A 16,135-nucleotide genomic window follows, 5' to 3' on the forward strand; every position below is an offset into this window, starting at 1 on the left:
GTCGTGAAGCCCTGGGATGTGGGAGCAGTCAGTGAAGGCACCGCACCAACTGTGATTATGGGTAGCTGGTGTACACTTGGAAAATGAACACAAAGTTCAAATGTTTCTATTCCATATCCCCTTAATGAAGTCTTTGGCAGCCTGTGTCCCGTTGTGAGTTGAGCCTGGTACATGAGCAGATTCAAAGTAGAGAGTTCACGAGTTCACGAGGGCAGAAACAAGAATTCTCAGCCTCACTGTCAGCTCCTCTGGGGCTTACTTAGCACATTTCCATCCCAGCCTGCTCCTGGTTTGCTTGCGTCCCCAGGGACTCAAGCCGGCCCTTCTGCAGACACACTTTGGCCCTGCAGGTCAGGCAACCTTCACAGCTGCCAGAGGTTGCATGAATAAGACTGTTTGTATACCCTGGGGAGGTAGCCAGTGTGAAGCCAAAATGCAGAAGAAAGAGATGTTCTTAAAATGGCACTTTTTGTGTCTCTGCCGTGGTACCCTGGGGCAAAATCCTGCTGTTACCACGTGCACGGGTTTTCAGGACCATGGACAGCTCTTGGGCCCCCAAGTGAGATGGTCATGGCTCCTTCCCCTCGCCTCCAATCCCCTCCGCTCCTCCTTCTCTCTCTTCCTTCCTCTCTCTCACATACAAACTCTGAGCGAGCATCAACAAGAACATGGGCTGTAGAGTCCAATAGATCTGGGAAGAAATTCCCAGTCAGTCTACCTGAGTTAGGGAAAAGTTACTTTCCTTCTCTGGGCACAGTTACTCCATATTTGGAATGGAAATAAAGTGTCTGACTCAGAGGGTTCGTGTAGAGGTGCCATGAAATGCTGCAGAATGATGAGGTGGTGCATTTAAGTGCCCACGTTGGTGTGCAGAGAGCACTCCAGGCCTCGTTCGTGGTGGAACTAAGATCTTCCATAATATGGCCAAGTCAAATTAATCACGCTTCCCCACAATTCCCTTACCTCTGGACAGAAAATAAATTTCAACCTCAATGTCAAGTCTGATTGATGGTAATGGCTTCCTGGAGCTCTGAGTTTGAAAGTAGTCTAGAGTTATGCCCGAGCTCTGTGGAAACACCCGTGATCGATGAGTGTTGCCTGCAGTGAGGGAGGGGAGGAAGACACATGAGATGCCTCATACGTGCCCATCCTGTCTCCATGAACGACCAAATCCATCAGGTGTCCAGTTGCTGCTCAAGCACAAGGTGCTCCCGGGCGTCTGTACCTTTGCACGCTCCATTCTCCCCCCATCCTCACGTACAGATGCCTGAAGCTTCATGCTCACTGCATCTCATGTCCAACAAATCTTTGTCCCAAGGACAAAACCCCTTCCTCTGAAAAACCCTCCTCCTACTGGCTAACTCCTAGGTAAGCATGCTTCTCCTTCCGCACTGTCATTTGTTCTTGCGTTAAATTGCCAGTTACCTTGCTGGAGCTATGCCATTGTTCTGAACAGGGTGTTTAGGAGTGTTTTCAGTGTGCATTTACTGCCCGACACATTCCCTTATTCCAAGGTGTCAGAGAGGGGCTTCTCTGGGAGGGGCTTGCACTGTGTCTGTCACCAGTGGTGCTGCACAGGATGAGAACACGCCTCCACGAAACGCAGGAGCGGCACCTTCCTGTGTGTGTCAGTCAGCGCGGGAAGCCACAAGGGAGCCTGTTTCCACCATTCCTTCCCCTTGAATCACTTGCTCTCCTCAAGGACTCCTGGCACAGCTACCCGATTTCCACACCGACAAACGCGCTTGAAAATGGGGTGAAAATACTCGCGGTGAATCTTTGCGTCAGGTTCCTTGCTGATCCTAATCTGCATGTTCGTGTCCCATGAATTGTCCCCAACACTGGAGGTTTTCCATGGGTGCTGGTCGATAGTTGGAGGCAATTACTTACGTAATTAAGCGGTGTTGACCGTAAGAAGGTGCTCACCTGGGTGTGTGGCACCCCAGATCAGCCAGCTGAGGGAGAGTCTCTGAGGGTGGGACCTCAGGAAGGTTTGCAAAGTTGGGTGGTTTTCGTTTGCATCTGGGGTCAGCTGTCCCTGCGCCACCTTCACTTGCTGTCATCACTCCGTGACAACGGGAATTGTCGTTGGAGCTGAGAAATAACCCATCCAGCTCTGGAAGCAAGGGACTTAAGTTTCCCCCCGACATTCATTTCCTTGCCCTCGACAGACTCAGAGAAACAAGCAGGTCCCAGATTAACAGTGATCCTGGAGATTTACTTCATGATATTCAGTTAAGGTCCATGGTCTGGAGGTCTGGACGAGGCAGGCGAGGTGCAGTCGGCTGCTGGGTCCCCTGAGGCCACCCCAGGAACGGGACAGTGCAGACTGGAGTTTGCCTCGGGCTCCATCTAGTGGGATCAGCAGTGAAGCCGCCTGTTCCTGCCTGTGCACCTGGGGACTCTGCTGTGTCCTCTGCAGGGCCCGCTGTACGTCACACACAGTTAGAGGCGGCTGTGCTGCTGACGCCGTGCAGTCAGGCCTGAGAGCCGGGCACCCGAGAAGGACGGGTCTGCGTCCCCGGGCAGCTCTCGTCTGCTCACAGACCTTCTCCTGAGAGATGCCCATGTGTTGGTGGCCAGCACCCTGGGCGCTGAGCCGGCCAGAGGTCTGCAGTGTGTGCTGTGCCCCCACTCCTGCTACACGGTGATTGAGTGCCCGGCGTGTGCCAGGACGGTGCTAGCTGCAGAACGGACAGTGGAAAGGCCACATGCGTCCCTTCCTGTCGCGTTTATTTTTTTGTTTTCACATCACCTTTCTCCCTTCTCCATGCTCCAGACTGTCCCTACAGAGGGCTGGACACAAAGGCCCCCCCTTATTTACATTGGTGACATTGCCCAGGTGACTGGCAGCTGTGACCAAGAAAGCAGCCCTCAGGGCGGAGACAGTGGGGTGGGGAGGCTGAAGAAGAAACGAGTAGACACTGATCACGTGTGTAATCGCAGACTCGTTGCAGCGTAACTGCCTTATAATGAAACTCACACTTGTTAAGTAAGTTTTCAGTAAGTTTTGACTAATGGATGCAATCTCAGAAGCGCCCCCACAACACAGGTAGAGACCTTTCATTTCCCTCTCCCCCGAATAGTCCATTGTGCCCCTCCTCCACTCCCTGTGGTTGCCCCTGGCAACCGATCACACGTCGTCTGTCCAACAGTTTCGCCCTTTCTCCAATGTCTTCTGGTGGAGCCAGACTTCTGTAGGCCTGTGTGGCTGCCTTCTTCATTAGCATAATGGCTGTCCACGTTCGCCCACGTGGTGGCATGTGTCTGGTTCCTTCTCCCTGGTGAGGCGTGCTCCGGGGCACGGATGTGCCGTGATTGGGTTATGCACTCAGCCAAGACGTTTGAGTTGTTTCCACTGTGGGGCTATTGTGGATGAAATGGTTGTGCGGTTTGCCTCCAGAATTTCATGTGGACATGTTTCCGTTTCTCCTGGGTAAATAACTAGACGTGGAATTGCTGGGTCGTACAGAAAATGCATGTTTAACTTGATAAACCGCCAAATTGTTACCACAGCAGCTGTACTCTTTAGACCCTCTTTTTTAAATTTGCTACCCTGTAGGGCTGGGAAAACCCAGCCTGGTCCTGGGCGTGGCTGGCGGGTTTGACCCGGCAGGTTCCCGTCCCAGGGCACAAGTCCGTGCTGGGCCTGCGCTCCCTGCCCCGTGTAGATGCACACGGTAACGCCATGTAACCTGACTGCACGTTTCTTGTCCCCGCAATTATTCTCTTGGAGCACTCTGGAAGTGGCGGGGCCACTGAGGCAGTCAGTGGCAGGCTGAAGAGGACACAGGAGGCGGGAGGCAGTGCAGAAACCTCGAAAGCGGCTGTTTATGCGTGTCCCTGGGCAGAAACTCCAGGAGCTGTTGAGAAAGCCCCGCCTGTGAGCGTCCTTTGCCTCTTGGGCAGATTTCAGGGGAGAGTTTTCTTTTCGAGAATCACCTCTGTTGGAGGAAGGACCGGGTCCCAAACTGCACATGTCTGCGCAACGTGGTCCTGTGCAGGGTCTGTCTGTTCCAAGGCCAGAGCAGGGGCACGGAGCCCCCCACACTCACTGGGGTCTGTGCAGTGGAAACCTGCCTTCTGACCTGGCGACCCCTCCTGGGCTGGCCGAGGCCAAGGCCATGTGGCTTCCACAGGCAGGCAGTAGAGGCTTTCTGACTCGTTGCCGTCCCTATGTTGTATCTTGACTGCAACAGCCTGAAGAAAAGGGGCAGGCGGTGTTGGCCCTCCCTGGGAGGCCATTGGTTTGCAAAGTGCCACCAACCCTGGCTGAATGTGTGCCTAACGCTGGAAGTGTTTCTAAACTGCTGACAGTGGACTGTACAAGAGAAGGTAGGCCGTGGATTTCCTCCCCGAGAAGGCACAGTGCTCGGTGGGGAGGACGCAGTGTGGTGTTATTCATGGGGCTTCCCAGCTCCCCAAGGCTCAGCTGCGCGTGGCACACTGGCACACACTGAGGGCAAGGTCACCAGGCCGCCCGGGGTCACAGTGCCCAGAGGAAGAAGGAGGCACACCAAACAAATGCTCTGCCTGTCTGGACTGGGAATCAGCTTCCCCCTGGCCTGTAGCTGTGTCTTTTCTGCATCCGTCCAGATGGATGAAGGTACCCACACCATACGGGCAGAGCTGGGGGAATAGGACTCTTTCGAGAATTAACCTTTGCATAAACGCGGAAGTTTGGATGACCAGTCCCCAATCACTAATGCAAAGGTCAAGCTTTGTACATCTCTGTGCATCTTAACTCCGATCCACCACATCATGGTCCTGATGTAAATACCCGTTGACCTTTTGAAATACTCGGCGTGGCTTTGGGGGCGTGCTAACACACACAACTCCTCCCCCAGCGCCCAATGTGAACAGCCCAGCATTGAGGATAAGAGAACATTTCTTAAAGGAGAGAAAACACTCCAAACCCAGGGCTGAGGTGAGCCAGGCACTTAAGAACCGGTGGATCAAAACTAGAATTCCCCAGCCAGGATGGAAGCTAAGGGCAGACGTCCTGCTGGAGGCCCGTGAACTTGGCCAGCTCCCCAGCGAGTGTCTTACCATCGTCTTCTGCCAGGTCAGCTTCTCCCTCAGCCTCTGGTCTGTCTCCTTCAAATAACTGACCTATCAAAATAAAATTGTGCATATTTACATGTTAAATACAAATATTCCAAGGTGCCAAACGGGGAGATACCTGGAAGACCCCATTTGTCACGGTTGATCTCAGAACAGTGGTTTTGGACCACAGCTCCAGGCAGGCCCCGCGCCGATCCTCTGTGCGCTGTGCCAGTTTGTCAAACAAAACAGCCTGTCCTGACTGAGACGTCACGAGTGGCCTGAAGGAGAGGCTCTCAGTGGTTCAGAAGGAGTGAAATGGCATTTCTTGGTAGAAAGTCACCCCTGGGGGCTTCTGTCCCATGAGGAAGTGGAGAGCTGTGCACCTCGGTGGACATCATCTTGCTGAACCTGGGCTGAAGGTCGCGGACGTGGGCTCTCCTGCCCACACGGCCTCCTGTGTAACCTTGGGCACTGCCCTTCATTTCCTCATTCCTCAAATGGAGCTAAAGGTAACCACTCAGGAGCTCAAAGAGCTGTCCTGCCCGAGTTATTGTATGCCTTTAAAGACAAAGGGTTACATGAGCTTATTGTATTCGTTTGGCATTAAAATTCATGCTTACAGGTGTTGAGCATACATGAGCTTAAAAGTAACCAGCCCTAGCCCCCCACCCTTTGAAGAAAGGCTGGGTGGAGAGAAAGGCACTTGTGCGCAGCAGAGCTCGTCCTAACTGTGTCGGACATGGCTGTGGACAGGCCGCTGGATTCCTTCTGTGAGGACCTCCCCAGCACATTAATGACTGTCCACATGCCTCTGGCTTGGCCTTGGTCATTTACACATGGAAAGGATGGGACAGGGCACAGGACTTCTGGGGCCAGGATTATCCCTGAGGACTTCCTCCTGCCGCCCCAGAGTCAGGTGGCAGACAATTGCCCACCAGCAGAACCTATTCCCAGAGCAGGCTCATGCAAACACTCTCTGAATAACAAGGCTGTTTCAAGTCTGACTCTACAAAATCAATATGAAAGTTCTGAGCTGTGCCTTAGTGATCGGAAGGGATGACAGAGCTGGCTGACGGGCCCATCTGTAATCAGGGGAGGAGGAGATGGAACAACTCAGAATGCAGTGCCATGAATTAGCAGGGGACCTTGCAGTAGAAAGGAGGTGTCTCTGCAGGCTCCAACACATGAGAGAGTGATTGATTATACCTAGTGATTATACCCAGTGATTATAACTAGTGATTGCACCTAGTGATTATACCCAGTGAGTGTACCCAGTGATTGTACCCAGTGATTATACCCAGTGATTATAGTGATTGTACCCAGTGATTATAACTAGTGATTGTACCCAGTGATTATACCCAGTGATTGTAACTAGTGATTATACCCAGTCATTGTACCCAGTCATTGTACCTAGTGATTGTACCCAGTGATTATATCCAGTGATTATACCTAGTGATTATAACTGGTGATTGTACTTAGTGATTGTGCCCAGTGATTATAACTGGTGCTTGTACTTAGTGATTGTACCCAGTGATTATACCCAGTGATTATAGTGATTGTACCCAGTGATTATACCCAGTGATTGTACCCAGTGATTATAACTAGTGATTATACCCAGTGATTGTACCTAGTGATTGTACCCAGTGATTGTACCTAGTGATTATACCCAGTGATTATAACTGGTGATTGTACCTAGTGATTGTACCCAGTGATTGTACCTAGTGATAATACCTAGTGATTATAACTGGTGATTGTACTTAGTGATTGTACCCAGTGATTGTACCTAGCACCAGGAAGCTGGAGAGTTACAGAGGAGAGGCAAGGTATCTGGAACGCGTCATCTTCTCCTGGGTCTTGCTTTGCTAATTAGCTGTAGAATCTGAATTGCTTTTGCTCGACAGATATTTTTCCTCTACTGTTCAGTACCACTGTGCTTTCCAATGTATTGCTTTTCATTCCCTTCCTGAGCTGTTGGACATGTGATGTTGTCTGGCTTCTCCAGGTTGTTCTTTGGTCAAATTTATCATCATGAAACTTGTGCTTTTTGTTTTGTTAGCAATATACACAGTGAAATGGGTTTAAAATAATTCCATGAAGGGCCTCATTCGTGTCTTCGGGTAACAGACTCAGTTCTCAGTCAGAAGGAGCTTTCATCAGGAACCACAGCTGTCTTCAGTGACCTCAGCCTGGGGGCCGCCACCTTGTGCTCCTTGGTGGCGGCTCCAGGTCTAGCCGTCACATAGAAAGTTCAGCTCACAGGAAAGCACACAGGAAAGGGGTATGCCCCCTCCATCTGAGGGGCTTCCGAGGAGCTGCACACAACACTTCACCTAGGTGAATTCAGTGCAGGGAGGCTGGGAAGTGGAGTCTTCCTGCCGCAGTCAGGGCTGGCTGTCGGGGGCACGGGCGCGATGCGTTTCAGACCAGAAATAATGCTGCAGCCATGTTTGGAAAACCCCAGGATGCAGCTGGGTTTTCTTTTTGCAGCTTATGCTTTGAATTTAGGAAGTATATTAAATACACGTTTTTAACTACACCACACGCTTTGTCCTGAAGTTAGGCATGGACCTTCTTGCAGTTCGTGTATAGCAAGATGGTCTCATGGAGCCCTGTTTTCGTGTGTGAAAGGCAGCCTTCCTTTTCTCAGCTTTCTGCAGCTTAAATGTAAGCACTGTTCTAGGTCCCTTCTTAATAAGGAAGACTTGGCCTCTATTTAAATGGTACGATTTCTCACTGCCTGAACCAGGAACAGCTCGTCTCCAAACGGTCTCCTCCACTGCATGTCCCAGCTGGCTCTTTTCCCAACTCTCCTTGGAAGATATGATTGACTAGAAAAATAGAAATTGGTTACAAATACCTCTAAGGAAGAGTGGAAGCAAGTGTTTGAAGTACAGGAGCAGGAAACTGAGAACGCGACCTTCCGTGTATCTGTGACTACACTTGCCGGGGGTAGAGGAGTGTTTGGGGTTCTGTGGGCTTGTGGACGTTTGTAATGAAGCTCAGTGACCTCAGGAGTCCCCTCCAGGTTCAACTCTATCCTAGTCATTCCATGTGTTTATTCTCTGGAAATTTTGGCAGGCTGTGCGTCTACCTGTTGTTTGATTAATTGCTAAACATCATAAACTTGAAAAGACTTATTGCTTCAGAACCTTGTCTCACTCCAAGACCTCACAGAGCCGTTTATGCTCTTCAGAGAGCTGCACACACAATGCTTCCTTCTCAGATACTGTGTGGTCACAGGGCTATCGACCACTCTGCTTCCGGCTTTGTGACACGGGGATAAGTGACGTGGCCAAGACGCTGAATTAGTGGTCAGCAGGGCTGGGACACAGTCCTGGTCCCTTCCCTGCCACGCACGGCCTTACTGAGCCTGTCCTCACCCCTCAGCTCCATGGGGCTGGTGGTTGATACCAACTTTCCTTCTAAACCACAGAAAAGCGCTTTCAAGCAGCAGGGGCATCTTAAGATTTTGATGACTCGTCTTTTACCCCGTCTGGGTTCGTAGAAACCACGTTTTGAGTTACGGGTTGTGGGCAATTTGTTTTCTAGGCCAATAAGGGCAGATTCCCCCGAAGTGAATGGATGTCAGTGAGTTGGTGGAGAAAGTGAGAAGGTTCCTTGGGGAAGGACTGAGAGCAAACACAACGCTCAAGGTGGCTTCGCTGAACTGCCTCCATTCTCACCGCTCCACTTCTCTCGGGCTGCTCTCTGGCTGGTCCACAAAGCCCGTTTGCTTGTCTCCAAGGCTGGCGTCTCATTTTTGCTCCTGCCCCGTGCTGAGAAGGAGTCACTGACTTCCTCTTAGCCTGTATTTCAGGGCGGCCTCTGGAGTTCTTTTGTTCTGGAACGAGATTTCACTGAAGAGCGGGAGCGAAAAGGTCCTTGATCACACCCTTGTTTTTCATGCTGTGTGGTGTCAGGCGAAGCCTACAAGAAGGGAAACAAGTGTATTTATTCTGACTGCGAGGGAGCCAAGTGTTACACTCGTTGTTCTGATCCCCTAGAGGAGTCGGCCCAGGCTACCCTGGGTCCTTGTATGCCGAATGTGGAGGGTGTCCCCACTGCCGTCCCCACTGCAGATCCCCGGTTCCTGAAGTTGCATGAGGACCCCCCCAACCCTTCCACCCTGGTGTTTCCAACAGCACAGACACCATCGTTTTGGAGAGACCAGAACAACTGAGCTGGAGACACCTCTCTTTTGTCCCGGCCCCCCTTCTCCATCTTCAGCAGCAGTGACATCATGGCAGTAACACTTCTGGACTGATTTCCAGGCCCCCGGTGCTGAGCGAGGCTTTTCTGTTCCTCCCCATGTCGAAACCTCACGACAGCCAGGGAGGACTCACCACATCGCACAGAGAAGAAAAGCGAAGCTCCGCTCGGGGAAGTGATTTCCCCAAGACCACACAGCTCGGAAGTGAAGCTCACTGGGGTTCCAGCCATTGCAGCGTCCGAGGCCGCTGTCTCTCGTGCTCAGGACAGCAGCGTTCAGACCTCGCTTCCCAGCAGCCCTGTGTGATTTCACCTGCGAGCTTGTTCCCGCTGTTTATCTCCTCCACTAGAGGTCTGCTCAGGGAGCAGGGCCTGGAGGTGTGGGAGCAAGGTGGTTATGCTGCCGTAGGAAGACAGGATGGAAAGTCTGGGTCATCCACAGCTGCTCAGACAGTGAGCAGTCTTGGGGCACCCGGGGTGGGCTGGGACCTCCCCTGCTTCTTTCTCACCTGGAGCTATCGACGTATAATTCCATGCCATGCAATTTGTCCATTTATATTGTACAATGCATTGGTTTCTAGTGTATTCCCAGAGTTGTGCAAACGTCACCTCATTCCATTTTAGAACTTTTCATCATCCCCAAAACATAATTTGTCATTCAGCTAGCACTCCAGACCACCCCCTCCCTCCTCTGTCAGCCCTCTTCTGACAGAGGTTTATTGAGCCCCGGTCAGTCTAGACACTGCGTATACAGTGACAAGAGACACAGATCCCCTTTGTATAAAACTTGTCTCTCTGTGGCTTTATTTGTACTTACATTGGTGATCCTGTATGTGAAAGTGTCCCCAGGAATTAGATGGGGGATATGTCACAAATATGTCAGAACGCGTCACCTCCATCAGTCTTTCAGTGAATAGAGCACCTCAGTGTCAGAACTTCTATATCCAAACCCGTCACCAGGAAAGGAACTTACGCTACGCCATTGACACAGAGACATCTTAAATTAGTAGTAGGACATGTACTCATTCGAATGTCGGCCACTCAGGAAGGGTTTATGCCAGCAAGGACTCCTTGCCCTCAAGAACTTAACTGTGTAATTTAAGATATATGTAAAAAATGATAACACAAATCTTTAAATGCTGTATGAGTTTAAGGATTTACTGACCCTATCTGGTCATAAATTGATGGTTAGACTGGATCCCATCTATGAATCCTTTCATCTATCCATTTATTCATTATTCAGCTAATATTTAGGAGCGTCTGTGATATGTCAGATGTTCTTCTAGGACTGGAAGTGTGTCTTTTGTTTTTATATTACCTACCATACTAAGCATAGAGGAGGACTCGGAAAACATGTGTTATTTGACATTGAAAATGCTATTTTTTTATGTGTTTAGCCGTGAAAGGTTAGGAGCCAGAAAAGCAATTTTTAGCTTATCTTTTTCAAATGCTCTTTTGTTGGGAAGCTTTTCAATCCCTTCAAGCAGCGTAGGAAGATAAATGAGCAAACTTTGCTACACTAATTTACTCTTCAAAATTCCACATGATTTATGCCTTGTTTGGTTTAGTGCTCAAATAAGCAAAATTGGAGCGCATGGCATGATTATTTTGAGCTATAATGAAGTCCAGATAATTGTATTCATCCTTAATCATTTTTTTTTAACCAATCCATCTCCACCCTGGAGATGATTCATACAGAGCCTGGCATGGATTCTTTAAAAATAAATGAATAAATAAAAAGGAAGATACAGAAAAATGAGGGAAGCACACTGAACAACACCAAAATAAATAAACACTTTCCTGCATTCCCCTTCCCTCTCTCCCTCTCTCTCTCTCTCTCTCTCTCACACACACACACACACACACACACACACACACACGCTCGCGCGCACCTGCACCTGAGCGTTTCAGAACAGACCAGTGCACGATGGAAGGTCCCCTGATGACAGTGAACCTGGCCATGGGCCTAAGCAGAGGACACTGTGGGCTCCATGTGCGAAGGCGGCATCTGACCGTCTTCCCTAATGGAAGGACGTGCTCCACAAGGAAGCACAGTGAGAACTTGGCAGATAAAACCCTCGCTGTTCTCTCTCGGGGTCTTTCTACTTTGCTCCTTAAGTCAGTCGAAGATGTTTTTCCCTTTGACCAAAGCAGGAGATTAATTTTTAAATGAAGCGATGTGTGACACGGAGACTTTCTGTTCTGATCACAAATTACAGTGAATGCCGCTGCCGAGTGCCATCCCACGGAAGGGCAGGATCTTCAATAGGGGAAGCGGGGCCTCAAACCTGAGTAACCGTGTGTGACGTGTTTCATCTTGTTCAGTGCAGTCAGGTGTGAGCTACGGTTGAGAGACGGTGTGTTTTAAAGTGTGCCGTGAATCGTCCTCCATCATGACAACGCTCCGTGTCACACATCACTTCTAGTATACGGCAATTTCTGTCAAGTAAAAACATTACGGTGTGTCCTCCTCATCCACCTTAGTCACTGGCTCTGGCACCCTGCGACTTCTGGCTCTTCCCCAAAGTCACAATGATTCAGGACATCAAAGCAGCTACAACAGCACAACTAAGACACTCACGAAAGAGTCCTTCCAGAACTGCTTCAGAAAGTGGCAAGAGCAATGGGATAAGTGTGTTCAAAGCGAGGGGGAGTATTTTGAGGGCAGTGTGTCTTTTACTGTAATAAAATTTTTTTAAACATTCACTGTATTGTTTGATCACACCTCATACATGTATATTTTCCTATTCTTCGTATGTGAGGGGTTTCATACAACAGACACTGTGTTGGGCTTTGCATGACTCCACCATGGCAATCACTACATATCCGTTTATGGAGACTTTTGTTCATTTTTTACAGCTGTATCCTGTTTCAGTGTAGGTGTTCAGCCACATATTGTTTCTAATATTTTGTCATTACAAAGCTGCAATGCATTCTACCTTCTGCATGTGCATTTTTGTTTCATTGGAGGTATATCTTCTAGGAAGCAGTCTGGGTGAAAAGTTAAGTGTGTATTTTATCAGGTATCGCCAAGTTTCCCTCCGAAAGGATTATACCAATTTGCAACCTCGCCAGCAAAGCACGAGATCACCTGTTTCCCCAAAGCCTCACCATGATGTTATACTTTTCTTTCCTTTTTACTTTTAGCAAGTTTTATAGGTGTGAATAACTCAGTACAGTTTCAATTTGCAGTTCCCTAAGTTTGCGTGCATTTGAGTACTTTTCCATATGTTCAAGGGCTATTTTGTGTGTATGAATTGTCTGTTCATGTCTTTTTTCATAGTTCTGTCATTTTTGGGTCTTTTGTAACCTTAATTTTAGAGTTCTTCACCTGGTAGAGATATTAGCCATTTGTCCATACTTTGTGTAGTGGGAGTATTTTTTCCCAGTTCCTCAGTTGTCTTTTGGTTGTGATGTTTTTGTCATGCAAATTTTTAAAAATGTCTATGTAGTCAGATTTATTACTGATGGATTTTGTTGCTTCTGGATTTTGAGTCGTCCTTAGAAAGCCTTTCCCTACACAAGGTTAAAGAGAAAATCACCCACGTTTGTGAAAACACTTTGTAACATCAAGAAAGGTAGGGTTTGTTGAAGTTCATTTGCAACCTGGAAGTTGAGACGCCCACTCTTACTCTTCCAATGTCCTGGCCATCAGCCTCTCCATCTGATCCTATTATCACTGTCATCCTTACGTGGCTCTTTATCACCCCATCTTTATGTCTCCCTCGTGTCTCCAGACCTAGCGTCACCAACTAAAACTACCTGGGGCATTGCAGGATGACTACTCACCTTCCCCAGTGCTTTTTCCTCTGAAATGTATTCCATTTGTCCTGGTAGGATTATGAAGCAATTACTATAGAACTTTCTACCGATTCAAGCCGAATCAGCACGTCCTTACCCACTTCACCTCCCTTCCCTTCTTGCCTTATCTCCTCTGTTCAAGCAGCTCCGAAGATGGAGTGTCTTCCTTTTTCCAAAGACCATTCAACCATAGTCTTCCTGTAGATGGATGAACACCTACCTAGCTGTGTCTCTTGCATAAGAAACATTGTAGCCACGTAATAGGGTGCTCACCTGACGGAGTCTGGCCCATTCAGCAGAGCACAGATATCATTCTTCACCGGCAGTAGCACCATCCAAAAGAAATATGAAGCTCAGCCTTTTCTGCACATTGTAGACCGTGGTAGCTACAGAATATACTGAAATATTTCATACTGGTAAAAGTGATAGGGTTTTTAAGTTTTTTCATTATGGTTTTTGTTTATTATGACCTTTAAATACGTAGGCAAGATTTTGTTGGCATGGTATTTTGCATATAATAAATGGAAAATGTAAGTAATGTTTGAAAGGAAAACAATCTTTCTCTTAATCTCTCTCTCTCTCTCCCTGCTCTCCCCACTTTCTCCTTCCTTCCTTCCCTCCCTCCCTCTTTCTGGAGAGCCGAATCTATCAGCACAAGACAAAGGATGGTACCCGTCCTTGAGGCCACTGGTTTTGGAAGGTCAGAATGACCTGGCTTTATGCTCAGAAAAGTACCAATCTGGCAGGAAAGCCAAAGATGGAAACATAAGTTGTGGAGATCTCCTGCTGCATAGCTTTGCATTTCAATTTTCAGTTTTGACTGTTCTGGGTATATTTTTTAAAAGCTGATCTATAGACTTCTCTGCACGCTCTTTCTTGCTGAATATTTACTATTTGGGTTAAGCAGCGATGGACCGATTTCAGCTTCACATAAATTACATACGTCTGGAGAAATCTAGTGGAGGCTGAATGAGACTGAAGATTTAATAACACAAGCTCCTGAAACTGAGGCAATGGAAGAAGGGAGGGAGGTACCGCTGGGAGCTAAAACTATAGCCTCTTAATGTCTTGTTTTCCACCATTTTGCTTTTATTTCCACAGGGATCCTCAAAGTCTAGACCCCCCAGAAGTCAGCAACGCCAAGCTGCAGTACGCGGGATGGGGCCCGAAGGGTCAGCAGCTGGTAAGCAGCACGTCACAGCGCTGACCGTGTTTGAATGTGACGGCGTTGGCGTTTTATAGACTTCACGCTGTCTGACTGCTCACGTGTGTGTGTGTGTCTGCGTGTGTGTGCACATGTGCATGCGTGAGAGAGAGAGAGAAAGAGAGAGAGAAGAATCACATCTGGGGTAAGTACACCGGGGTGTCTGCACGTGTAAAGCATCCCATTCCTTTCTGATAGAGAATCCTCCTAAAGCCTGAAAGGCATGCGCTGTGGTCTCCAGGACGTGTATCCTCACCCTGGTCCCGACCCGCAGCTCTGTGCCCAGGTCACAGATTCACCGTGAGCTACAGGCGGCAATTCTCAGAATTGTGGAGTCACGGAGCCTGGTTTCCTTTGTTTTGCTTTTGGGACACGGGCGCTTTTCTTTGGAGGGTTAATGAAGAAGAAAAAATGTGCTGGTCATTATGGAGTTCAGCCCCCTGCACGTAGCAGCTCCTTGCAGACCTCCCCACGGCTCGCGTGACCCTCTCAGCTTTACATCATACGTCTTCCCAGGTTTCTACTCAAACTGGCAAAACTAAGAGATTGGGAGACACTGGGAGGGGCAGGAAAGGCCTAGTGAGAGGTCTCTGAGCAAGTGGTTAGAGACGCGGTTCTGCCCCCGGGTGTCTCCTGACCAGCCAACGGGGGCAGCTCATGCAGGTCAGGCTGCCGTCACCTGGCCCAGCCGCGACGTGAAAGCTCTGGGTAAGATGGTCTCCCGGGCTTGTTCCAGCGCTAGCACTGCACTTGTCTAAAACCAGGCGGTACTTGTCAGTTCTGTTCTGCTTTATCTCAAGAGGTCACATCACCTCTTTGCAGAAAGACCCGCAGCCTGGAGACCCAGTGTGTGGCTGTGTGCAAATCACCACGTTCTTCTGCGTCTGTAAGCCGATTAACTAAAGCTGCATTTTTTTTAGAGGCTCTTTTTTCCCAAAATTGCACAGAAATGATCATTTTAGTAAGCTTGGGGTCAGATTTATTGTGTGGGCTGTCTAGTGACTTAGAAATTAAAATCGCCTTCTTTTCCCAAACAGACCATTATATTTTCTCGGTTACATAGTAGTTCCATTGCCTCCCACTGATTTAAAGAAACAGGAGTACAGAGACCACAGACTCCCTTAGCTGTCACTGAGGTGTCCCTTACGCTGCACATTTAGTAATGAGAGGTTTTGAAAAGCACATGAAACTGATCAAAATCAGACTGTGGCAGAAGGCCAGGAGGACGTTGTCGGCTGACTTGGCAGAGGGACGTCAATCCGTTGTCAGCTCACGTACAACGATGAGCTAAGATCCATCTTTCCTCAAAAGCACTCACTCTCCCACAAGGAAAAAGTGCGGTTTCGTGGGAGATAGTAGAAGACCTGAGTATTCAAGACTCAAGTGACTGAATCAACTTGAAATGTCTCTGAAAGTCGATGATTGAAGAGGTTCCTGGGAAGCAGTCTCTCCCGTGTCCATTCAGTCTTTCTGTGAGTGTGACACTGAGCCTCCGTGGGGGCCGTCCCTGCTCTCCACGGACCCACCACAGCACAGCTTCGCACCCAGCCTGCTCCCACCACGCGGGGACGAGCACGGGCCTGGGCCACCTCACTGAGTGGCCATTGTCCTTTCCAGTCCTCAGGAAAAAGGCATTGAGAGCTAACCACTGGTCAGGCTCTCTCCTCCAGACCCGCTGCCTCTTCCTATGTCTGCCCGTGGTCCCCACTAAGCTTCTAGGCTCACACCTCACCACCAGCACATGGGAGGGCCCAGCTTAGCGGACTTCGGCTCTGACTCCTCGAAAGCGCTTGCAACTTAAAGAAAAATGCACCCCACAACTGCAAAAGGAGGAGGTGTATGTGTGTGCGTGCACACACTTCAGAATTACTTCTA

General features: G+C 49.0%; 1 protein-coding gene across 3 annotated transcripts in view; it reads left to right on the top strand.

The window, feature by feature from the left end:
• DPP6 (dipeptidyl peptidase like 6) overlaps nucleotides 1-16,135 on the top strand; it is a 526,646-nt gene that overhangs the window by 410,526 nt on the left and 99,985 nt on the right. For all 3 annotated transcript variants that reach the window (XM_081038509.1, XM_081038507.1, XM_081038508.1), the window contains exon 7: nucleotides 14,158-14,239. In XM_081038509.1, coding sequence (XP_080894635.1) covers nucleotides 14,158-14,239 — 82 coding nt within the window. The remainder of the gene's footprint in view (nucleotides 1-14,157; nucleotides 14,240-16,135) is intronic.

Source organism: Rhinolophus hipposideros, assembly GCF_964194185.1.
Source record: "Rhinolophus hipposideros genome assembly, chromosome: 25".
Lineage (NCBI taxonomy): Eukaryota > Metazoa > Chordata > Mammalia > Chiroptera > Rhinolophidae > Rhinolophus > Rhinolophus hipposideros.